The sequence below is a fragment of the Pseudochaenichthys georgianus genome, chromosome 12 (genome assembly GCF_902827115.2).
Source record: "Pseudochaenichthys georgianus chromosome 12, fPseGeo1.2, whole genome shotgun sequence".
Classification (NCBI taxonomy): Eukaryota; Metazoa; Chordata; class Actinopteri; order Perciformes; family Channichthyidae; genus Pseudochaenichthys; species Pseudochaenichthys georgianus.
This window is the reverse complement of record NC_047514.1, coordinates 1,787,194-1,813,269: the sequence shown is the minus strand read 5'-3', so window position 1 is coordinate 1,813,269 and position 26,076 is coordinate 1,787,194. Positions and strand designations below refer to the sequence as shown.

Sequence of the window (26,076 nt, the reverse complement as noted above, 5' to 3'; positions counted from 1 at the left end):
CCCCTCTCTCTCCCTCTCTCTCTCTCTCCCCTCTCTCTCCCTCTCCCTCTCTCCCCTCTCCCCAACCCCCTCTCCTAGTCCCCTGAGGTCACCACCAGCCCATCACTCCCCCCCCCAAAGCCTGCGGTACTGCTCTGGTAACACAATACTGACCGGTGCCCGTTTCCATGGCAACTGTTCCCCTGAGAAACCCCCAGCATCCTCAGCAACCACAAGGCGACTCCCAAACACACACACAGAGTATTTTAGTCGGCTGTTTCTAGTAACAGACGGTAGAGCTCTACCTTCCTTCTCTTCAGCAGGTGTAACTATAGACGGGGAGACGGAGAGCGTGGAATATATACAAATGAAGAGATAGAGATCGCGAATAGTTCCTTAAGCTGCGACAACAATTTAAAGCTAACTGATCTTTAAAACCACAAACATGACTGGAAATAATGTTTGTCAAACTAATTAATACTGCGGGCAGCAATGGATGGGTCCTGACATATCGACCTGTTTTAGGGGTACTGTTGTGACCCTGTAACCGCTGCAGTGCGTAATGGGTGACTATTAAAGAACCAGGGAAAGACACTGGAAATGACACATTGCAAATCATGCAGTACTTCCATTATCCAGTATGTGGCGCTAGCTACAACAAACATTATTATGATGCTGTACTGAATATCATGTGTAGACCATACAACGTCCAACAAGGCTGACTTTCTGCTGGTCGTTGGTCTATGACTGTGGGTCATTGTTGACAACATAGAAATTGAGGAAAAATTCCTCCGACATGCATGTGGGATTTAGGGCTGTGAGAACAATGTACATTGGAGTTGTACAAACCTTCTGTATTATGGCGAGTGTCTCAAAGGTGGTTACGACATCACAGCAAGGGTCTTGCAATGGAAAACTTTGTATTTTAGTCTTTAGGTTCTTTTGTTTAAGTTTTGTAGCAGTTGCTAATGATGAGTCCCCTTACAATACAAAAGCAGGGAAATTGTAACAGTGAATATATTTGGGTTATGTTAATGCATACGCCAAGTTTTGTCGTTTTCCATGGTGAATGGTAACGGAACTACACTTTATGGTTTTTTTGTTCCAGTCTGTGATTCTTCAAAGAGCTTTTTCATAAAGAAGTTTATCATCCCTAAAAGACAACTTCCTGTTTCATTGCTAACGATGCGTTCACAAACTTCTTTCACATATCTTGTATTTGTTTCCTCATATCCACAGAGGATGCAGTCTCAATTGCCCTCCTCCACTTAGTACTCCCACGTCTGTAAAATAACAACACCTGCTCAACTTTCAACACATTTCTCCCACACAATATCTTTTATTAAACCTACCACTCTGGGCTTAAAGACCACTTTGACCACTGTATATTGGAATTTCTCACAAAGACCTATCACTCAGTTTGGTTTGGTGGTCACACAGCCTCTACTCTTGTGTTCAAAACTGGGGTTCCCCAGGGCTGTGTGCTCGGCCCCCTCCTGTTCAAGCTGTACATCCGCAACTAAAAGGAGCCAAAACCAATCACATCTTTCTATCATTCTTTGAGTTACATGGCAGTGTTGGGTACTTACGGGAGCTGACAGTGTCCACATACTGAGGCAGGTATGGAGCCCACAAGTCAATGGTGTCTTTACGACCTGATTGGCCAATCCTCCTCAACTCAGCCAGTAAGAGCGCTTGAGCTGCTTCACGCACCTAAAACGGAAAATAGGGTAAGGTTATGCATTTTTGTTTTACTTCCATACAGGGTCACTAGGTGAATAGCCATGTTGAAGCTCATGCTATATCATTTTTAAAATGTCATTCATTTTTATTTTAACAAAAGTTAACAAATATGGTTAATTTCTTGCATGGTAGGTGGAACCGATATATCCAACTTGGCAACATTTCAAATAAGTCATATAAATTATCCATTATCCTGTTATTAGAAAAAGAACAATACTGCTAACGTTTCTTTCAAAATGGGGTTGCTGGATATTATTGTCAGCTTGTGTGCGTGTGTGTGTGTGTGCGTGCGTGTGTGTGTATGTGTGTCTTACCTCCAGACAGCGGTCCTGCCATCTTCTCGCCAACATCTCCAGCAGAGGAGGTCTGAACTTGTCCAGTCCAAGGAGGTCAGGGAGCATCACACAGTGCATGGCTGCTAGCTGGCTCCAACCTGCACACATCCACACACAAAAGATACACACACACAGTCAGAGGAGACACAACACATATACAATTCAAAGGACTCTTATCAGCTCATTCACACATCTCACTGCTGTCACATAAAAACACATTGTCTTTTAATTGTATTTATAGGTTATATGAAAGTGCTGGGACAGATCAAACGATTTGGTGATGATGCAGATTGTATTAAAGCCGACCAAATGAATATTTCTGATTTTGTGTACAAGCAGAGGAGCATCAGAGGACTAGAAATGTCGAAATTGGTCTGGTCAGCAGTTATATGGGGCAACATGTTATGAAGTGTTAGATAAACCACCGGATTTCATACTTTTTTTTTGGACAAGTGTTACTGCAGAGAGCGCAACAAATATCCTTCAGCACAAAAAAAAATGCTTCATATGACAGCAGAGAGTTTCTCACACTCACAAACATCCTTCTTACTTATACAAGTCTCACTAACAACAGGACACAGGATGGGAATATTATCGGCTAATATTTGCAGTCTCTATTGGAGCAAAGTTATTATATTTGCTAACCAGAGTATGTTTGATGGCATTCGACCAGGTAAACAACAGATATACAGCACTGCAGACTGATCCAAGCCTCATAGCGACACCTTAGCATGATGAACTTGAGTGTGTTTTTGTATTTCATGTGTGGAGGAGTTTACTTACAACCTTAACAATTATTTTAGGTTTATAGATTATGTTAGAAAGATCATTTGCTTAGCAATAACACGAGTGACTGGTGTTAAAACTGTCATTCAAAATGTCTTGGTATCACTTTAAAAGGCCTCAAATCTCGCTGAATCAGCCACAATGATGGCATATATTTATATTCAACACCAAACAGTAAGACATGTACACCAGGTTTAACACGTCTGTGACGACAAATGGACTTAAATGTTTACTCGATGATACTCCACATGAACCAAGCACCTTACTCACATATATTGGTTTAATATATGGTTTCCAGAGAAGATGCATCTTTGAACAATGCACTTGAATGGACAGTATACGGCTTTCAAGCTGGAAAGAAATTCCATCCAGGTTTCTTTGCCAACGGCACTACGTAGACTTACCTCCGCCATTGGAATATACAGGAACAAATACAGGGATGCATTTCACAAAAATAAAAATGTTAGTCTGTCTTAGACCGTAATCAAACTGTCTTATTATGCACAATCAGAAAATAATAATCAGTCAACTTCTATTCACAACATGTACATTCACTGTCTTACAGAAACCTCAAATTCAAAGTGTGTATATCCCATTTACACTTGCAAACCCATGCTGGGGGAAGAACAGAAATCCAGTTAGCCCAAATGCACAGGAAGTTCCTCTTGAATACAAGTTGGGTCATAATGATAATATGAAATGGGAGAACCTGCATCAACATTTTATCAGACTTAACTTTGATGTGTAACTTCATTTGGATATACATCTGATGTTTTTTCAGATTAGGTGGTGTTGTTTAAAACAACTAGGAAATGTGTGAAGTTACAAATAGGTCACTTTGGGTTGAAACAAGTATGTAAGTGGCAGTAGTAGAAGTTTTCAATTTGAATAATAAGGTTTCTGCAGGGCAGTGCTTATGTAAAAACTTGACATATTTGCTATAGTTGCCATTTACTATAACATACAATTAGAGGTTGGTTCTTAATATTACCGTACTTTTCGGACTATAAGCCACGACTTTTTCCCCCCATTTTCTTTGTACAGCTAACGGCCACTAGGGAACCTCCTAAATCTATGGATTTTACAGGTAAAATTAACCACCTTTAACTCTACGGGCTCTAGGACCGGTCCGCACCCGCCACCTTTAAGCGGCGGGAAAAGAGTGAGGCAGGTAGCGCGCCAAAGTAAAAGTGGAACCGAGAGACAGAACTAGAGCAAGACAGACGGCTGATATGCAGGTGCACTTTATAGTCCGAAAAGTACGGTAAAAGGAATGAGTCTCTGTGTGCATGCTTGCTGTTTTCCTGTATTCAACTAAAAACTAAATAAAAATAATCCTAAATTGCTGTTAGTCTCTTTTGCGGGCACATTCAGGTTGTTCATAGTATTTCGGGCAACAGGTCTCTGTGTTAACACCCTGTTAAAAAAACAGAAACATTTTTAGTTATATCTGTTTAAAAAAGAGAAAACAGCATTAGGCCATGAGCTACAATGAACACTTAAGTTCATTTACAATAAAAAAAATGTACATAGCTTCAAACACAACTTTTGCAACATATTCAAAATTCAGTAGCACACCGTCGGATGGACGTTCTGCACAAACCAGATTTTTAAGGATTTGGTCTTTTTAAAAATAGTTTTCGTTGGCTTTTTTCCCCCTCCAAAGTCACACTCCACATTCCATCAGATGGAAATAGCAAGCATGCAAACAGTGAGCATAGAGACACTGAACTATCGGGACAGACGGACATTCAGACAGACGGAGACAGAAGACACAGGACAGGGTTGCCCAATTCTGCCAACAACTAAAAAAAAAAGGGCCTAAGGAACGTTGTCAATGAACTCTCACTTCCATCAGTTCAAAGAAGTCGACTTGCTGATGACGCCGCACCTTATCTCACACATCTTTGCTGCACTAGAAAACTTGTGGATATTTGTTTTTACCTTTGATTTGAGTTTGTCGTCTGGTTGCTGTTGTGAATAGTTTGCTACCCTTTTATATAGTTTTCTTTATATATAGAAATATGCCAGGAAACACTGGTTTACTTCCAATGATCAAAATAGTTGGGTTTTCCATTTAAAGAACTTGAACACGTTTTTGCGTCAAGTCTGGCAGCATTCTACTTTTGAGATTTTCTTTATCTGAAGGAATTGAAAGTGGACTGAACTCGGCGATGATGGACAGACAGAGACACACAGGGTTCTTTAACAAGACAAGGACAAGGACACTGCAAAAAAGACACCGGAGATGAAAGCCTAACATTTGCTGCAGTTATAAAAGCGAGACTTGTGCAATAAAATAGCGAGCAAGACTCAAGAGATGAGCAGTAAGAGGAAGTGAAGAACTGCGATGGCACCAAGGGAGACAGAAAGAGCGAGAACTAAGTAAATAGGAATGAAAAGAGAAAGAATTTACAACAAGAATGGCAAAGAGACAAATGGAAAGCGCTAAGGAAAGGATGTAGAAGGAAGACCTTGGAAAAGAGAGAATGGCCCTTAGAGTTTTTCTTAAGTGCTACCCGTCAGTTCGGTCTGTACCTTCGTTGACTGAGGGGATGTTATGAAAAGCAGCAGGGGGGCTAGTGGTAACAGTGGGAAGAGTGCTGGGGTTGGCTGTGGCAGCTACAGAAGGTTGCAAAGGAAGAGAAGGAGAGAAATGGGCAAGAAGGAAAGACCAGGTTAGGAATATATAATCACATTAAAGAAAGAAAACAGAAAGTAGAGATACTCAGTCAGGCAGCAGGGAAGAAGAACATGTATTAACAAGAAACACAAGAAAATAAACTACAAAGACATGTATCATGGAAAAGATATAGTTATCAAGTAAGGATGTAATACGTTAATACATATACAGTGTTGTTTACATACACAACTACGGCAAAATCAGCAACAGACCCTGCAGGAAAGATAACATGCAGAAAGTCCAAATCAAAGAAAACGTAGGCAGTTCATGGGCGCACCCCACACACTCAGCTCTGCCGCTCATCCCACAAATGCTAGTTCCTCACAAATGTGGTTCCATTGGAAGGGTAAGAAAACAGGCTTTCCAACGGTATATGTTTATTGCCAAAAAGCATTGTTACAACATAGGAATAATCTACCAAACGCAAATTGCCTTACTTTTTGTGTTAATTTTATATATTCTTATCCATTGCTTCTGCTAAAGTTGGCAATAAGCTATAGATTTCCCTCCAAACCTACATCAATAGGTGTAATACGAGACCAGGTGCATGTTGCTTTTTTTCATTATTGTTACAGTGGATGAAGGGGGTGGGGGAGGGGTGTCTGAAGTCAAAGATGACTCTTGATTGGGCCTAATGTTACCCCGAGTCACCTAAAACAATTGTGCTGGTCTCCCCAGACCAGCCATCCATCTTCTCCCGCTTATCCGCGGTCGGGTCTCGGGGTATCAGTTCCAGCAGAGAGCCCCAAACGTTCCTTTCCCCTCATCAACCAGCTCTGACTGGGGGGTCCCAAGGCGCTCCCAGGCCAGCGAAGAGATATAATCCCTCCACCTGGTCCTAGGTCTACCCCTTGGTCTCTTCCCAGCTGGACGTGCCTGGAACACCTAGGGAGGCGCCCAGGTGGCATCCTAACTAGGTGCCCGAACCACCTCAACTGGCTCCTTTCGACGCGAAGGAGGAGCGGCTCAACTCCGAGTCCCTCCCGGATGACCGAACTTCTCACCTTATCCCTAAGGGAGACGCCAGCCACCCTGCGGAGAAAACCCATCTCGGCCGCTTGTATCCACGATCTGGTTCTTTCGGTCATGACCCATCCTTCATGACTATAGGTGAGGGTAGGAACGAAAATGGCCCGGTAGACAGAGAGCTTTGCCTTTTCGTCACAACGGTCTCCAGACCCGAACACCAAATTATACACTTTATTTTTAGAGACCTTCAGACTTGGCAAAAAAGATCAAAATCTGTTTTGTAGTTTTTACATAGCTGTTGTGGAGGATATCATGAAGCCTCGTTCCGATAGAAAAAACGAAGGCGTAGTTATTATATTTTTTAACTTGAAACGGTTCACGGGAGACCCGAACACAACGTAAGGGTTAAGGTTTCAGACTTTCAGGCACAAGCTGATTATGAAACCCATATTCAATAGGAAAATTATTTGGTATATCGATTTGATTTTTCAGAAACCTGAAACCTTTTTACTGTGGAGATAAAATAATTAAGTCGTTTTTCAAGGGTATTTGGCAATTAAGGATTTCAGTAACTAAGGACATCTCGATGCAGTCATAGACAGTACATATCTTTACAGTTACACATTAGAAAAACTGAAATACAAACAGAGAAATCACAACAGGACATATCAGAGAAATAGCAACGTCCCATAAGTTGAGGGTTTAGGGAAAACGCACAAACACAAAAGAGACATTGACTGAAAGAACAGAGAAAGAAATATTGGAGAGAAGTGTTTGTGCAGTCAGCCGGCTGAAGCCATGCAGTGTTGGACGGAGAGAGACAGAGGAGATGAGAGCAGGTCGCAAGCATCAGTGCAGGAACATACATTCAAAATGAAAATCTGCTGAATGAGGAGTTCAATACAACTTCTTCACCTTGTGTTTTGTACCATCTACTTAAGGTCCAATCATAATCAAGGACAATACCCATTAGAAAAGGCTTGGATGTGGGTGGTAACATCATTATATAGTCATACCACCATTGGTGCTGGTAGTAACACTCTCAAACAACCCAATATGCAGATGATCCTTTAATATTCACAGCCAACGTAGAGAGAAATCAGGTCGCTGTAACTTCACGCAGCGAAACTCAAGTTCAAACTAAAGCGGTTAAATGTTATCATCGATAAGTCAGATACAGTTTAGTTTAAGGAAAGCTATGTCACAATATAACATGGTCAGTGTAGCACTGTATTTGTGTTAGCATTGCCAATCAATTAAAGTGTTGAAACACCTTGAAGGGCTTCCCAGAGTTTTGCAGTCTCAATTAAATATGTTGACGAGAACAGTATTTAGGAGGAGTCTTAAAACCCACATGACATAATTAAAGCTTTGGCACCATCATCTAAAAGGATTAGCCTCCAGAATGCTTGGAGTATATCTATTAGTCGCTAGATGAGAGTAACACCTACGTCACTTCCGGGCAAAAGTTACGGCCCCGCCCACTTTTGGGGGGAAAAAACGCTGTCATTTGAACGGCGGTCAAAACACATTCTGAAGTTTTTGCCAATCCGATCAAAATGTGTTTAAAACCGTGGATTTTCAGATCTTCAAAGAGCCCGGTCACGATGGCCAGTCAGGCAAACAATTACATTCAATCATTGGAAAACGGCGATCGGCCTCGATATATGGTTGAATTAAAATCAGTAGGCGAGGCTGTAATTTCTCCAGCTGTTACTCTCATGAGCGAGGCGGAAGATAATAGTTGTATCATGCCAACAAGCTGCCGAGTCGGTTATTGCACCTCAAACATAAAAAATAATCCAGAGTTCAGTGTTTCTGTACTTCCTCTCACGGTACGTCCACACAGCAGCGTTTCAAACATCTTGAAACTCTTGGAGCTGGGCGTGTCTGACAGCTTGGGGATTTTTTGCGAGCAATGCGACCAACAACCAATCACATGAATCTCCCGCCCCCGACATACAAAGCAAAAAACCCCGGGGATTTTATGCGAGCAATATATATATATATATATATATTAGAGCCGGGACTCGATTAAAAAAAATAATCTAATTAATTAGAGGCTTTGTAATTAATTAATCGAAATTAATCGCATTTTTAATCAAATATACATATTTGACCTGAGAACAGTGAGAAGCAATTTTCACATGGATTTTACTCCAAGTGGTCTACAGTCGAGTGCAATCCAGGGAGTTGGTTACTTTCTCAGACGTGGACTTACTTATCCTGGCCCTGAAACCAGTCATCTGGTTGAGTGTGGGTTGGGTCAGGGTGTGGTTCCTTGCACTCGGAGTCGGGCTAACGTCCACGCTAGCTGCTACATGCTTTGCATTTAGGTGATGCTTTAGGCTCGATGTGCTGCGGTGATATGCACATTCTTTTTTGCATAATTTGCACACAACCGTGCTCTTGTCGACGCTTCCATCCGTCCGTTTTTTTAAAACAAAATGTCCCATCCGCGGGGCCGACCAAAGCGGTCTCATCAGCTTGTCCGTTCATGTTTGACTATTGATCACCGTGGTTTGTTGTTGTTTGAAGTCCCATGCTGAAGTCATGAACGTTAGTTGGTGCTCCAGTATAATCGGTACGCCTGAAACTCATCCAGTGAGAAACGTTCCGCTGTGCAAAAATAAGTGCGATTAAAATGCGTAAATTTTTTACCGCGTTAATTTTTGTGTAATTAATTAATCTTAATTAACGCGTTAAAGTCCCGGCCCTAATATATATATATATAAACTCCCCAAACAGGCGAAGACCTACCCGTTTCCCCCACTGTCTCTGCCACCTCCCTCCATGCCTGGTTCCTCCGGTTTGTATCCCGGTAATAGTTCTGGTCGTAAAGAACCGGGTGATTTGCTACCGTAATTTCTCGTTTGGAATATGAGGAAATGAACTGCGGTCTGGTTCTCCCTGCTTACACGCGGTTTGATTGGCTAGCGCTTCTACTGTCAGATTTGCATAAACGTGTTTGATTGGCTGGCGCTTCCAGCTCAGCTTCAAAAGTTGAACATTGCTCAACTTTTGAATCCTGGATATCCTGGAAATCTTCGCTTCGCTCCCCCACAATGCAGTTCGGCGAAAAGCGAGGCAAAGTGACGTCATCCCCATTCAAAGTCGATGGGCAGAGAAGCGGTGGAAGTTGCTTCTGAAGCTGCTGTGTGGACGTACCGTAAGAAGAAAGGACTCTGTGGCTTCAGGCTCGATCGCCGTTCAAATTACAGCGTTGTTTCCCCCAAAAGTGGGCGGGGCCATAAAGTGACTCGATGAAAGAAATCGATCGCCTACTGCTATATTTAACCATATCGAGCACGATCGACTATTTCGAATGGCTTAATGTAATAGTTCGCCTGTCTGGCCATTGGAATCGGGCTCTTTGAAGATACAAAAATCCACGGTTTTCTTACATTTCTGATCGGATTGACCAAAACTCCAGAATTTGTATTGCACTCAAATGACGGCGTTGTTTTCCCCCAAAAGTGGGCGGAGCCGTACTCTTTGCCCGGGAGTGACGCATGTGTTCCTCTCATGTATGACAGTCTTTCAAAGTAAACATTATGCATCATATGTATTTCTCGTCTCAAGGTTTGATTGGCGCTCCTTCAAGTACTTAACCTTGTTGCATTCTGTTTTCTACACGAGTACAATCGTTTTCTAATAAATGTATGGCGCCACTTTGAACTTATCTTGATCAGTCAATTCTTACGGATAGAAACATGAAATTACAAAGTAACCGTCTGCATTTCTTTTGCTAATTTTATAAAAAATCTGAGTTACAATTTATCAGTTCATTCACAGGGAAACGTGGATTTTTAAAAACAGTTATTACTGGTGGAAATTGCGGGCAGTGTTTGGACTAAAACCCAGGAGAATAAATGCGTGTTTAGATGAAGGAGTGTGATGGCAAGAGAGGTTTTTAGGTATGTTAAATTATGTGCATGTACACCCGGCTCCCATTCTCTCAGGGTAAATGCTGCAGTATATTAGAGGGGCCTCCTCATTTATTTCTCTGTGAAAAGGGACTCCATCTCCTTCACAAAGCCTTTGACGCGCACACACACACACACACACACACACACACACACACACACACACACACACACACACACACACACACACACACACACCCCAGGTTGGAGTAGCAGGCTGAGCAGAGGTCACGGCCCAGCGTTCCCCCTGAATGCTGTTGAATAGGCGTGTGGCGTGAATAAGTCCACACGCTTGTCACGCTTGGCCTCCATTAAGGCGTGACAATAGCACTAAAAACCCGCCTCCCCCCAACAACCGAGGGTACCACCCATGGCACGTGTGTGTGTGTGTGTGTGTGTGTGTGTGTGTCTTGATTTTTGGTGAGTGAATGTACCGAGCCGTGTGTGTGTGTGTGTGGTAGGCAGATGGTGACGGCTGGTTAAAACGTCCCCTACAGTGAACCAAAGCAGGTTTCTCTCTGCAAAGAAAAGACCCCAAACTTTCTTTCATCTTCACAGAGTGCACTTCTCCTTTCTCTCAATTTCTATTTTCGTTTTGTTCCGTTTCTATAGATGATTCATCCACCTCTCTTTTGTTGTAACAGTTTAAATCCGCCGCTTCCTGCGGTTCCCTCAATATTTTCCGTTTCAGTTTTTTTTTAGGGGAGTTATTTCTTATCCAAATTGAGGGTGGACGGACAAAAGGAGTCATGTGCTGGGCAGACTGTAAAGCCCGTGGGGACAGTTGTGAGTTTGGATGTGGCCTGTACAGTATAAATAAAATGGACTTGACCTCTTGTAAAGGTATTACTCGTGGGGCTCCAAGGTTGAGAACAAAACCGGGAGTTATTTTAGACGCTGTGTTTCCTTGTGAAGACTTTTTTAGTATGAATCTTTTAACTTGTAAATCCGCTTTGGATCTGACTCCACCAAAGGTCGCAGCCTTCACACACACTATGTTTGGAGCTGCAGAACATCTCTGTATCGCTCCTGACCCGGGGAACGGCAGCTTGCTCCTGTGATGTTTCAGGGTTTTTTCCCCCTGTAACTCTCTGTGGGTTTTATTGCCGGTGGGCTGCATTATCAAACCCCCGCCTCTCCTCCCTCCCTCCTCCTCCCCCCCGCAGGGCCCTGGGGGTGTGTGAGGCCAGCAACCCCCCCCCCCCCCTTCCCCTTTTGTAGTTACCTTGTTTGATCTGGGCCTGTAGCGCCGGGTTGGAGGGCTGAGGGGGGGCGGTCAGCGTCCTGCGAGGAGTCTCCGGGGTTCCTCCTGGTCTGGGAGGCCTGGAGCGGGATCACAAAGAGGAGGCATGAAATATTAAATGGGCAGGCAGGATAGAGGTCTGCCAACACACACATACACACAAACACACACACACACACACACACACACACAAATATAAAGAAACACACCAACAGCAACGCGGACATACATAAAACCATGAGCTCACTCTAACACAATTGTTTTCCCTGCAACCAACTGCTTGAATTTCTCGATGTGTGTGCATGTGTGTGAGAGTGTGTGTGTACCTGTGTGTGTGTGTGTTTTTCTCAGGCTCCAGCCTATTGGATTGTGGGTGGAGGACTGACTATGAACAGACTGGAGGCGTCTAACTTCCAGAGACACACAAACACTTCCAATACAACAATCGATGGAGTGATCATTAAGGGTTGCCAGGCAACACAAACTGCCAGGTAGCTCTACAATCAGCAGTTAAAAACGCCAAAAGTATAACGTAGGGATATCTTTTAAAGTGACCACTTCCTTGTTTTCTCACTGACTCCAAGCGTTTGTGTCACTTGTAGTTCAGATTGTGATTGTGACACCTCTTTTCACCCTCTGTCCGAAACCAGAGCCCAGTCTGCTCCGATTAGTTAGCTGGCCGGCTCTGTTGTGAATGGTCAACCGCTTGGAGATGTCCCGCCCCTTAGCCAACCACGGACACTATGTTGGAGCGCTGGCCAATAGACACACACATGTAACATAGTGATGTCACTATAGTACAGAGGTTAACAAAGGAGTCCAATGGAGGGGGGGGGGGGCACAGGGATTTGAGCCTTTGCAGAACATTTACATGCATAAAACCCTTAGTATGTGCATCTCATAAAGGTGTACACGCTGGACATTTTTTGGGGGCTGTTATCAAATAAATCATCTCATCTTAGTAGAACATAAATAAACCTTAGTTGATTAAATTCCCATCAAAACCCTCTTTAAAAATCAGTACTAAGCGTTGAAATGTGCGTCAGGTGTGATTGGACATTGAGCGGATATACTTAGGAACAAAGAGCTGTGTAGGACTTGTTGAAGAAGCAGCTTCAATAGATGTCGACAGGTAGCTGTGTTGTTCTACTTTGAGTTGGACTTCTGATGTTTTAGTTAGACTTCAGGGGCTTCACGAGCAGCTCAAGCCTCAGTCGGAGCTGGGCGAGGGAGTGCGGTCGTGTTGTGATGAAATACTAAAACACTAAGAGTTCAGGAGCGCTTCTTTTCAAACCCCAGCATGCGGGGAAGAAACGTTCCTGCCGTCATAAATGTGAGATGGGGAACATGAAAAAGCCAAAACCCCAAACACGTTCAAATATTGAGAGCTAGGGTTTGGACGGTTTGAGTTTTATTAAGAAGTCTTTCTCCATCTGTATCTGCTCTGATTTGGAAAGAGGAGAAGTTCTTCTGAGGAACAGCTTTTAAAGTTTTCCCGGCCTCTTTGTTTCTGGTCCCGTTTCTTTCTTGGATATCAGCTCAGTCTGCTTTATCAGATTTGTTTGCGACTTGTATTTTTCTCATCATTTCTGAGTGTCGCTTTTTAAAATAGGAAACTTCAAGGTTGTGCGATTCTTATTCATCATCATCATCATCATCATCATCATCTTTATTTAAAGAGACTCTTGGTCCATTATTACAAAACATACAACACTCAAATACAAACTAAAAAAAGGCAGCCATACCAATGTTTCCACAGAGGTGACTGGTATCGTACAGCACTGAGACACGGATTTGAAAGCAGCATAATGACAGAGTTATGAGAAACATTCAATCGACAGATGAATTTGTACATCAGACCTCTCAAAAGAGCATGGAACGTGTTGACTCGTGCATTACAGAACATTTCACTTGCACTGCACCACCTTGGTTTTCTAAGCAGTATACGCAAACAGTCATTATATGCAACCTGGAGCTTCCGGAGGCTCGCCTTCTTATACTTGAGCCACAAGGGGGCAGTATAGAGAGGAGTGCAATACGCTCTAAAGAGGTTCACCTTAACCTTATCTGAACACCAAGAGAATTTTCTAGCCAACATGTTGGCTTGTGTATATATAAGACACGCCGCTGTCTATACATGTCATCATCATCAGCCATTTCATCTGTGATGATGTGTCCCAGATACTTCGTGTTACAGCAAACAGACAGCACCTGTCCTGGCAGGTAGAATGTTGGAAAACAAAGGTTCTTATCCCCTTTTGCTCTGCAGATCATTACAGCGCTCTTCTTAGCATTGTATTTAACGTCAAATTTGACTCCGTAATCAGAACAAACATTTAGCAACTGTTGAAAACCAGCACTGCTAGGAGAAACAATAGCCAGATCATCGGCATACATAAGATGGTTTACAATCACATTACCAATCACACACCCTGTTTTACAGACACTTAAATCATCTGATCATTCATATAGATATTAAAAAGGCTCGGTGAGAGGAGCCCCCCCCTGGCGGACTCCATTACCAACACCAAATGGCGCCGAGACTGCATTCCCCCATTTGATCCGCATGCTCTGGTTGGCATACCAATAAGCCAGGATCCTAATTATACTGTGAGGCACACCTCTTTGTCTCAATTTTAAAAACAGTTTATGATGGTTAACTCGGTCAAAAGCCTTGAGGCATCAATGAACCAATCAGAACAGTGGAATTCTGTCTTCTATATGTTTCTACCATTTCCTTCAAAGCATAGATGCATAGCTCAGTACCATGCTTAGCCTTGAAGCCAAACTGGTTATCTGAGGTACATAAATAAGAACATAGTCTATCCAACAAAATTCTTTCCAGGACTTTGGATAACACACTGGACTGGACTGGACACAAGACTTATTGTCTTGAGAAGCAAGAGTTTCATCAGGTAGCAAGCCTTGAATCATTGCGTGTGAAACAAAGTCAATGGGTTGATGTGAATGAGGCGTATGACGTAAAGCGAATTCGTGGCATTTGGTATTTTCACGGAAGCCGATGGGCGTTAAATTTAGGGGGACATGCAGCCCTCTTTTAGCTCCATCAGGGTCTATGCAGGAATCCTGAAGTCGAATGTAAAACCTTTTAAGACCTTCTTTAAGACCCTTTCCATACATCTTAAGACCTCATCTCCACTTCAAGTTTTAACCGGTTACCTTGGCGACACACTTCACCTCACATTGACTATATACAGTATTGATTGTCCTTCCTCCTTATCTTGCAACCATTTGGACGCAGACTTGCATTTCCCCATAACGATGTTGCTTAGCAACCGGCGTAAACGGACCTTCGCGCGCTATCAAGCAGTGAGCGTGCGATGTCCTGTTCAGATGACGTCAAACCCAACATAAATAAACTCCACAGAATCACACTACACACCTACGCCATGATTACATTCAGGCAGACTGCAGAACACAACCTCTCTGGACCATTCATATACTTATTGAAAACAAGCTACAAAATGTAAAACCTTGGAAAATGCCGTTTAATACTTTTTAATAGCCTTCATTTTCGCTAAATTGATTTATCAACTTTTAATACTTTTTAAGACCCCGCGGACCCCCTGTCTAGGCATAATTAACACAGGTCTTCAATGTCGGGTGATTCATATAACTTTAAAGTACTTTTGTAGGCAGACCCTGAATCGAGTGCTCGCACAACAAAGAGCAATGACATTTTTCGATTGGATTTTAGAATAATTTCCGGCATTAAACCAAAAGCACGCTCAAAAACGTTGACTTGGCATAATGCCAACTCATCCATTCCCGGGTTTTAGGACTCATTCTTGAACCAGTCTATTTTTTTTTTTTTGATATGTCCAATTGCTTCAAGAGGCCTTATGGTCTTAGTCCTTTGAAAAAAGAAATATAACGGATTGGTTCCTAATTGTATTAATTGCAATTAGCGACTTGGTTGTGCTATGTCCGGCTAGCTACTCACTAAGGAAAACACTCCACTGAGAGACATCAGTTATTTTCATCTCATTAAGTAAATTAAAGCTGTAAGAGGATATTGGAAACAGTGAAAGACTGTTTCAGAGGTTCTAATGTTACCTTATTAAGTGAAGATGATTAAACACAAAGATAACAGACTGAACACAAGTGGAATAAGCTGAACAAAGCAACCAGTCCACCCGGTGTTCCTTTACACATCTCTCTCTGTGTTTCTCTCTCTCTCTCTCTCTCTTGCTCACCCTCCCTACAGGTATGCTGTGAAGGATTGATGAAATAATGAAATGTTGTGTCGGTGTTACAGCAGCAGGACCTCCATGTTAAATCTTTCACAGCACAATGAGAGCTCAGACAGACTAAACAATCACACACTCTCTCACACACACACACACACACACACACACACACACACACACACACACACACACACACATACACACACACACGGTTGACAGCAGTTGAACTTCAGCTACTGCCGGTGTTCTTGTTTAGGTGAGCAGCGTCTGGGTTTCGTGCTTCGAATTCAGTTTCATTTCAGTTCGTTCTGGATTGACTTTGTGATTCAGATAATTGTACTGATGCCAGATCAGGTTGAATCTGGTAAATCCAGATATGGTGAGCTTGGATTAAGATGTTCTATTAAATACATACCAAATAAATACATCTTGATCTCTGCCTCTTTGTTTATACCAAATGTATGGTTTTGTTTTTTTGAGCAGTGCTCCAAAGACTTTTCCGGAATCTGGGATGATTTTACAGAAGTAAAAATCTTTAACTTAAAGTGGGACCTATCATGCTATTTTTAGGCAATAGCATAGGTCTCAGATATATAAAAATAGATAAAAAAACATGTCTATGAAGTGTTTTGCTCAAAACACCATACAGATCTCCCATTCTAGCCACGCCTCATATCCCTCTATTTCACTTCCTGTTTCAAAAGTGCTGATTTTGGGTAAAAAAAAAAATTGATAAAATAAAAAAGGAGGGGTCTGAGCTCATGCGGGACCCGGCAGCTACCGTCTAAACTAAATGCTGCCGTGTTGAAACGCCATATCATGGATTATCAAGGATTCTCTCTGAAACAGTCTGGAGCTCAAAGGCTTTCTCTCTTGCCGGTTACACCACAAGGTGAGTTCCTTTCTACTTCCTGCTTCTTCACACACATGCTCTCCAGCACAGGTTAGCTCTGAGTGTTAGCGATGCTAATGTGAACACCGACCATATTACGTCCAAAACAGTCGGGCATTGTTTCTGATAGCAACGTTTCTGATTGGCCCGTGGGTCCACATTTCAGATATTACGTCATATCGGACGCAAATCTGGATCAGCTCCGTTGTTCCCCGTTTTTAGAGATTTGGGTAAGGAGGAAAAGAGAGAGGGTTTTATTTTCTGACGCTGCGTGAGTTCCCCGACACACCGGGGACACATGTTGATGTATACAAGACATCACAAAGTGTATTTTGCATGATAGGACCCCTTTAAGTTTCTGACTGTATTAAAAGGAATAAGATCACCAAATAGTCAATTAGGCTTAACCGGAAAGTGTTTCAGAAGATATATGTTTTTCCAAATGTTAGTTAAGATTTTGATCAAATACACTGTCAACTGTACTTAAACCTGGGACATGTTTTTGGGGGGGCTTTTAGCCACTTGGGCACAGAAGAACTTCTGCACAAGCTTGAAACAGTTCCATTTAAATTATAACTTTTAAAGTTATATCGACAGACACTGAGCAATCTAATCATCCCAAGTAAAATGAGGCCTAACAACAGCACGACGATATGAAAATATAAGTTTAGAGAGTCTTACAAAGTAGCATAACAATTATAAAAGTATGTGACTGAAGTGATGGTCATGATGAGCCGAAATGGAAATGAGTTTACAAGGAAGACAGATGCGAAGAGATTTGCTTTTAACGGAGTCAACGGAAAAAGTTACCTGACGGGGGCTTTCTTCATGTGTTCTCCCACAAAGGTGGCGTTGGTCATGCCCATCAGAGTGTTGGCCAGAGAGATGACGGACAGCAGGTGCTGCGTGGTGACGGCTCTCGACACGCCGTACGTCCCCTTCCCCACGATGTCCGTCAGAGTCAGCTTCAGACCCGTCGCCAGGGACAACTGTCGCAGCAGAGACTCCTGGGAAACGGAGGCAGACAGCTGAACCAGGGAAGTGCTACGAAGGGTCAACAGGAGTGTGTGTGTGTGTGTGTGTGTGTGTGTGTGTGTGTGTGTGTGTGTGTGTGTGTGTGTGTGTGTGTGTGTGTGTGTGTGGATACTTGTGTCTGTTGCTCAGAGTCTGTCTGGACTGTGTTTGCCTTCTGCTCTCATCTCAACGATATTAGAAGAGTGATAACATTTGTATACTTTATTTGAAACACGACCTGTGTTGCCTTTATTGACTGGTGAAAACCTTCTGCTCCATCATGTTGCCGAAGACTTCATCACTTAGGTTGAGACTGGATTCTACTTTCTTCTCATTGCACAGAACTGAGACAACAAAGAGTGCGAAGTGTTCTTACGTTTGCTTCGGGATAATAAGTAAGATATGATCTTTGTATGGGGGAGGCTCTCTGAAACAATACACCGACATTGTGGTACAATATACACATTTTGACATCTGAAGCTTAGATGAATATTTCTTTGTTCTTTGGACATTTCACTTTAACTTTATCCTAAACTGGAGGAACTGTAACGAAACCCAATTTCCCCCGGGATAATAAATCTGTTTCTGACGATAAAGGGAAGATATATAACACAATCTAAATTGTTATTGATATACGCTACGTTTAATATGTTTGTTTTATATAACTTGCTAGTTATTTAAAAATGTTCCAACATATATATTTCTGCTTCGGTATCGTGTCCGTATTTTCTGTCAGAGGTCAGTTTCAGTCTGATTAGAGAGTGACACACAGCACCCAGGTGAGTCCCCTCAGTACCTTGAAGGTGGGCAGCATGAGGGACATGTGACCTCCTCTGGAGATCAGGCCGAAGGAGATGGGGCAGTGCGGTCTGAGCATGCCCAGCCGCTCCAGGCAGATGCCGTCCAGCTTCTCGTTCAGACCCCAGGCGTGCAGGCAGGACATGAAGAGTTTGGCCGTGTCCATCGTCAGGTTGTACTCCAGCAGGCTGAGAGACTTGGACTTCTCCTCCCGCCTCCTCATCTCCTCCTCTTCCTCCTCGTCTTCGTCCAGCAGGTGCTCCTTGATGGTCTCCTTCATCGTCTCCTTCACCTGATATGAACAGGAGACAGGTTTAGTTCAACAAAGAGACATTATATTAAGCTTTAAAACTAAGATGGGTTGAACTTTTTACAGTACTGAAAAGTGGAATAGTATTAAAAGTTGCGATAAATGCTATCACATATACTTTGAAACAATTACGCTTTAAAACCTTTGATTTCCGGTTTAAAAACATGCAGATTTTTTGTATTACTATATATTTATTCTAAAGTGCATAACTAAGGTTTTACGTTACAACTTAAAGAAGTGCAATTCTGCAGGGCAGTGCTTATGTAAAAACTTGACATATTTGCTATAGTTGCCATTTACTATAACATACAATTAGAGGTTGGTTCTTAATATTACCGTACTTTTCGGACTATAAGCCACGACTTTTTCCCCCCATTTTCTTTGTACAGCTAACGGCCACTAGGGAACCTCCTAAATCTATGGATTTTACAGGTAAATTAACCACCTTTAACTCTACGGGCTCTAGGACCGGTCCGCACCCGCCACCTTTAAGCGGCGGGAAAAGAGTGAGGCAGGTAGCGCGCCAAAGTAAAAGTGGAACCGAGAGACAGAACTAGAGCAAGACAGACGGCTGATATGCAGGTGCACTTTATAGTCCGAAAAGTACGGTAAAAGGAATGAGTCTCTGTGTGCATGCTTGCTGTTTTCCTGTATTCAACTAAAAACTAAATAAAATAATCCTAAATTGCTGTTAGTCTCTTTTGCGGGCACATTCAGGTTGTTCATAGTATTTCGGGCAACAGGTCTCTGTGTTAACACCCTGTTAAAAAAACAGAAACATTTTTAGTTATATCTGTTTAAAAAAGAGAAAACAGCATTAGGCCATGAGCTACAATGAACACTTAAGTTCATTTACAATAAAAAAAATGTACATAGCTTCAAACACAACTTTTGCAACATATTCAAAATTCAGTAGCACACCGTCAGATGGACGTTCTGCACAAACCAGATTTTTAAGGATTTGGTCTTTTTAAAAATAGTTTTCGTTGGCTTTTTTCCCCCTCCAAAGTCACACTCCACATTCCATCAGATGGAAATAGCAAGCATGCAAACAGTGAGCATAGAGACACTGAACTATCGGGACAGACGGACATTCAGACAGACGGAGACAGAAGACACAGGACAGGGTTGCCCAATTCTGCCAACAACTAAAAAAAAAGGGCCTAAGGAACGTTGTCAATGAACTCTCACTTCCATCAGTTCAAAGAAGTCGACTTGCTGATGACGCCGCACCTTATCTCACACATCTTTGCTGCACTAGAAAACTTGTGGATATTTGTTTTTACCTTTGATTTGAGTTTGTCGTCTGGTTGCTGTTGTGAATAGTTTGCTACCCTTTTATATAGTTTTCTTTATAGAAATATGCCAGGAAACACTGGTTTACTTCCAATGATCAAAATAGTTGGGTTTTCCATTTAAAGAACTTGAACACGTTTTTTGCGTCAAGTCTGGCAGCATTCTACTTTTGAGATTTTCTTTATCTGAAGGAATTGAAAGTGGACTGAACTCGGCGATGATGGACAGAGAGACACACAGGGTTCTTTAACAAGACAAGGACAAGGACACTGCAAAAAAGACACCGGAGATGAAAGCCTAACATTTGCTGCAGTTATAAAAGCGAGACTTGTGCAATAAAATAGCGAGCAAGACTCAAGAGATGAGCAGTAAGAGGAAGTGAAGAACTGCGATGGCACCAAGGAGACAGAAAGAGCGAGAACTAAGTAAATAGGAATGAAAAGAGAAAGAATTTACAACAAGAATGGCAAAGAGACAAATGGAAAGCGCTAAGGAAAGGATGTAGAAGGAAGACCTTGGAAAAGAAGAATGGCCCTTAGAGTTTTTCTTAAGTGCTACCCGTCAGTTCGGTCTGTACCTTCGTTGACTGAGGGGATGTTATGAAAAGCAGCAGGGGGGCTAGTGGTAACAGTGGGAAGAGTGCTGGGGTTGGCTGTGGCAGCTACAGAAGGTTGCAAAGGAAGAGAAGGAGAGAAATGGGCAAGAAGGAAAGACCAGGTTAGGAATATATAATCACATTAAAGAAAGAAAACAGAAAGTAGAGATACTCAGTCAGGCAGCAGGGAAGAAACATGTATTAACAAGAAACACAAGAAAATAAACTACAAAGACATGTATCATGGAAAAGATATAGTTATCAAGTAAGGATGTAATACGTTAATACATATACAGTGTTGTTTACATACACAACTACGGCAAAATCAGCAACAGACCCTGCAGGAAAGATAACATGCAGAAAGTCCAAATCAAAGAAAACGTAGGCAGTTCATGGGCGCACCCACACACACTCAGCTGCCGCTCATCCCACAAATGCTAGTTCCTCACAAATGTGGTTCCATTGGAAGGGTAAGAAAACAGGCTTTCCAACGGTATATGTTTATTGCCAAAAAGCATTGTTACAACATAGGAATAATCTACCAAACGCAAATTGCCTTACTTTTTGTGTTAATTTTATATTCTTATCCATGCTTCTGCTAAAGTTGGCAATAAGCTATAGATTTCCCTCCAAACCTACATCAATAGGTGTAATACGAGACCAGGTGCATGTTGCTTTTTTTCATTATTGTTACAGTGGATGAAGGGGGTGGGGGAGGGGTGTCTGAAGTCAAAGACTCTTGATTGGGCCTAATGTTACCCCGAGTCACCTAAAACAATTGTGCTGGTCTCCCCAGACCAGCCATCCATCTTCTCCCGCTTATCCGCGGTCGGGTCTCGGGGTATCAGTTCCAGCAGAGAGCCCCAAACGTTCCTTTCCCCTCATCAACCAGCTCTGACTGGGGGGTCCCAAGGCGCTCCCAGGCCAGCGAAGAGATATAATCCCTCCACCTGGTCCTAGGTCTACCCCTTGGTCTCTTCCCAGCTGGACGTGCCTGGAACACCTAGGGAGGCGCCCAGGTGGCATCCTAACTAGGTGCCCGAACCACCTCAACTGGCTCCTTTCGACGCGAAGGAGGAGCGGCTCAACTCCGAGTCCCTCCCGGATGACCGAACTTCTCACCTTATCCCTAAGGGAGACGCCAGCCACCCTGCGGAGAAAACCCATCTCGGCCGCTTGTATCCACGATCTGGTTCTTTCGGTCATGACCCATCCTTCATGACTATAGGTGAGGGTAGGAACGAAAATGGCCCGGTAGACAGAGAGCTTTGCCTTTTCGTCACAACGGTCTCCAGACCCGAACACCAAATTATACACTTTATTTTTAGAGACCTTCAGACTTGGCAAAAAAGATCAAAATCTGTTTTGTAGTTTTTACATAGCTGTTGTGGAGGATATCATGAAGCCTCGTTCCGATAGAAAAAACGAAGGCGTAGTTATTATATTTTTTAACTTGAAACGGTTCACGGGAGACCCGAACACAACGTAAGGGTTAAGGTTTCAGACTTTCAGGCACAAGCTGATTATGAAACCCATATTCAATAGGAAAATTATTTGGTATATCGATTTGATTTTTCAGAAACCTGAAACCTTTTTACTGTGGAGATAAAATAATTAAGTCGTTTTTCAAGGGTATTTGGCAATTAAGGATTTCAGTAACTAAGGACATCTCGATGCAGTCATAGACAGTACATATCTTTACAGTTACACATTAGAAAAACTGAAATACAAACAGAGAAATCACAACAGGACATATCAGAGAAATAGCAACGTCCCATAAGTTGAGGGTTTAGGGAAAACGCACAAACACAAAAGAGACATTGACTGAAAGAACAGAGAAAGAAATATTGGAGAGAAGTGTTTGTGCAGTCAGCCGGCTGAAGCCATGCAGTGTTGGACGGAGAGAGACAGAGGAGATGAGAGCAGGTCGCAAGCATCAGTGCAGGAACATACATTCAAAATGAAAATCTGCTGAATGAGGAGTTCAATACAACTTCTTCACCTTGTGTTTTGTACCATCTACTTAAGGTCCAATCATAATCAAGGACAATACCCATTAGAAAAGGCTTGGATGTGGGTGGTAACATCATTATAGTCATACCACCATTGGTGCTGGTAGTAACACTCTCAACAAAACCCAATATGCAGATGATCCTTTAATATTCACAGCCAACGTAGAGAGAAATCAGGTCGCTGTAACTTCACGCAGCGAAACTCAAGTTCAAACTAAAGCGGTTAAATGTTATCATCGATAAGTCGATACAGTTTAGTTTAAGGAAAGCTATGTCACAATATAACATGGTCAGTGTAGCACTGTATTTGTGTTAGCATTGCCAATCAATTAAAGTGTTGAAACACCTTGAAGGGCTTCCCAGAGTTTTGCAGTCTCAATTAAATATGTTGACGAGAACAGTATTTAGGAGGAGTCTTAAAACCCACATGACATAATTAAAGCTTTGGCACCATCATCTAAAAGGATTAGCCTCCAGAATGCTTGGAGTATCTATTATTAGTCGCTAGATGAGAGTAACACCTACGTCACTTCCGGGCAAAAGTTACGGCCCCGCCCACTTTTGGGGGGAAAAAACGCTGTCATTTGAACGGCGGTCAAAACACATTCTGAAGTTTTTGCCAATCCGATCAAAATGTGTTTAAAACCGTGGATTTTCAGATCTTCAAAGAGCCCGGTCACGATGGCCAGTCAGGCAAACAATTACATTCAATCATTGGAAAACGGCGATCGGCCTCGATATATGGTTGAATTAAAATCAGTAGGCGAGGCTGTAATTTCTCCAGCTGTTACTCTCATGAGCGAGGCGGAAGATAATAGTTGTATCATGCCAACAAGCTGCCGAGTCGGTTATTGCACCTCAAACATAAAAAATAATCCAGAGTTCAGTGTTTCTGTACTTCCTCTCACGGTACGTCCACACAGCAGCGTTTCAAACATCTTGAAACTCTTGGAGCTGGGCGTGTCTGACAGCTTGGGGATTTTTTGCGAGCAATGCGACCAACAACCAATCATGAATCTCCCGCCCCCGACATACAAAGCAAAAAACCCCGGGGATTTTATGCGAGCAATATATATATATATATAGAGCCGGGACTCGATTAAAAAAAAATCTAATTAATTAGAGGCTTTGTAATTAATTAATCGAAATTAATCGCATTTTTAATCAAATATACATATTTGACCTGAGAACAGTGAGAAGCATTTTCACATGGATTTTACTCCAAGTGGTCTACAGTCGAGTGCAATCCAGTGAGCTGGTTATTTCTCAGACGTGGACTTACTTATCCTGGCCCTGAAACCAGTCATCTGGTTGAGTGTGGGTTGGGTCAGGGTGTGGTTCCTTGCACTCGGAGTCGGGCTAACGTCCACGCTAGCTGCTACATGCTTTGCATTTAGGTGATCTTTAGGCTCGATGTGCTGCGGTGATATGCACATTCTTTTTTGCATAATTTGCACACAACCGTGCTCTTATCGACGCTTCCATCCGTCCGTTTTTTAAAACAAAATGTCCCATCCACGGGGCCGACCAAAGCGGTCTCATCAGCTTGTTCGTTCATGTTTGACTATTGTTCACCGTGGTTTGTTGTTGTTGAAGTCCATGCTGAAGTCATGAACGTTAGTTGGTGCTCCAGTATAATCGGTACGCCTGAAACTCATCCAGTGAGAAACGTTCCGCTGTGCAAAAATAAGTGCGATTAAAATGCGTAATTTTTTAACGCGTTAATTTTTGTGTAATTAATTAATCTTAATTAACGCGTTAAAGTCCCGGCCCTAATATATATATATATAACTCCCCAAACAGGCGAAAACCTACCAGTTTCACCCACTGTCTCTGCCACCTCCCTCCATGCCTGGTTCCTCCGGTTTGTATCCCGTTAATAGTTCTGGTCGTAAAGAACCGGGTGATTTGCTACCGTAATTTCTCGTTTGGAATATGAGGAAATGAACTGCGGTCTGGTTCTCCCTGCTTACACGCGGTTTGATTGGCTAGCGCTTCTACTGTCAGATTTGCATAAACGTGTTTGATTGGCTGGCGCTTCCAGCTCAGCTTCAAAAGTTGAACATTGCTCAACTTTTGAATCCTGGAATCCTGGAAATCTTCGCTTCGCTCCCCCACAATGCAGTTCGGCGAAAAGCGAGGCAAAGTGACGTCATCCCCATTCAAAGTCGATGGGCAGAGAAGCGGTGGAAGTTGCTTCTGAAGCTGCTGTGTGGACGTACCGTAAGAAGAAAGGACTCTGTGGCTTCAGGCTCGATCGCCGTTCAAATTACAGCGTTGTTTCCCCCAAAAGTGGGCGGGGCCATAAAGTGACTCGATGAAAGAAATCGATCGCCTACTGCTATATTTAACCATATCGAGCACGATCGACTATTTCGAATGGCTTAATGTAATAGTTCGCCTGTCTGGCCATTGGAATCGGGCTCTTTGAAGATACAAAAATCCACGGTTTTCTTACATTTCTGATCGGATTGACCAAAACTCCAGAATTTGTATTGCACTCAAATGACGGCGTTGTTTTCCCCCAAAAGTGGGCGGAGCCGTACTCTTTGCCCGGGAGTGACGCATGTGTTCCTCTCATGTATGACAGTCTTTCAAAGTAAACATTATGCATCATATGTATTTCTCGTCTCAAGGTTTGATTGGCGCTCCTTCAAGTACTTAACCTTGTTGCATTCTGTTTTCTACACGAGTACAATCGTTTTCTAATAAATGTATGGCGCCACTTTGAACTTATCTTGATCAGTCAATTCTTACGGATAGAAACATGAAATTACAAAGTAACCGTCTGCATTTCTTTTGCTAATTTTATAAAAAATCTGAGTTACAATTTATCAGTTCATTCACAGGGAAACGTGGATTTTTAAAAACAGTTATTACTGGTGGAAATTGCGGGCAGTGTTTGGACTAAAACCCAGGAGAATAAATGCGTGTTTAGATGAAGGAGTGTGATGGCAAGAGAGTTTTTAGGTATGTTAAATTATGTGCATGTACACCCGGCTCCCATTCTCTCAGGGTAAATGCTGCAGTATATTAGAGGGGCCTCCTCATTTATTTCTCTGTGAAAAGGGACTCCATCTCCTTCACAAAGCCTTTGACGCGCACACACACACACACACACACACACACACACACACACACACACACACACACACACACACACACACACACCCCAGGTTGGAGTAGCAGGCTGAGCAGAGGTCACGGCCCAGCGTTCCCCCTGAATGCTGTTGAATAGGCGTGTGGCGTGAATAAGTCCACACGCTTGTCACGCTTGGCCTCCA

The 26,076-nt window shown here is 42.7% G+C and overlaps 1 protein-coding gene across 1 annotated transcript; it reads right to left on the bottom strand.

Moving 5' to 3' along the window:
• Positions 1–1,394: 1,394 nt before the first annotated feature.
• Positions 1,395–18,868, bottom strand: LOC117456506 (WD repeat-containing protein 7-like). Its single transcript, XM_071205074.1, has 7 exons — positions 18,578–18,868; positions 17,578–17,774; positions 11,647–11,744; positions 5,382–5,465; positions 2,037–2,155; positions 1,569–1,692; positions 1,395–1,498 (listed from the first exon to the last, which is right to left on the bottom strand). Exons 1-7 carry the CDS (start codon positions 18,857–18,859, stop codon positions 1,395–1,397), a joined length of 1,008 nt encoding a protein of 335 aa, XP_071061175.1. The 5' UTR covers positions 18,860–18,868.
• Between the last annotated feature and the right edge of the window lie 7,208 nt (positions 18,869–26,076).

Bases quoted from the DNA above. Each gene is read 5' to 3' on its own strand.
- LOC117456506 (XM_071205074.1), bottom strand. From the start codon at position 18,859: ATGAAGGAGACCATCAAGGAGCACCTGCTGGACGAAGACGAGGAGGAA. The intron at 5,466-11,646 runs GTAACTACAAAA...AACCTTCTGTAG, and splicing joins ACAGGCCCAGATCAAACAAG to CTGCCACAGCCAACCCCAGC. The intron at 1,499-1,568 runs GTAAGTACCCAA...GGCTCCTTTTAG, and splicing joins TGTGGACACTGTCAGCTCCC to TTGCGGATGTACAGCTTGAA.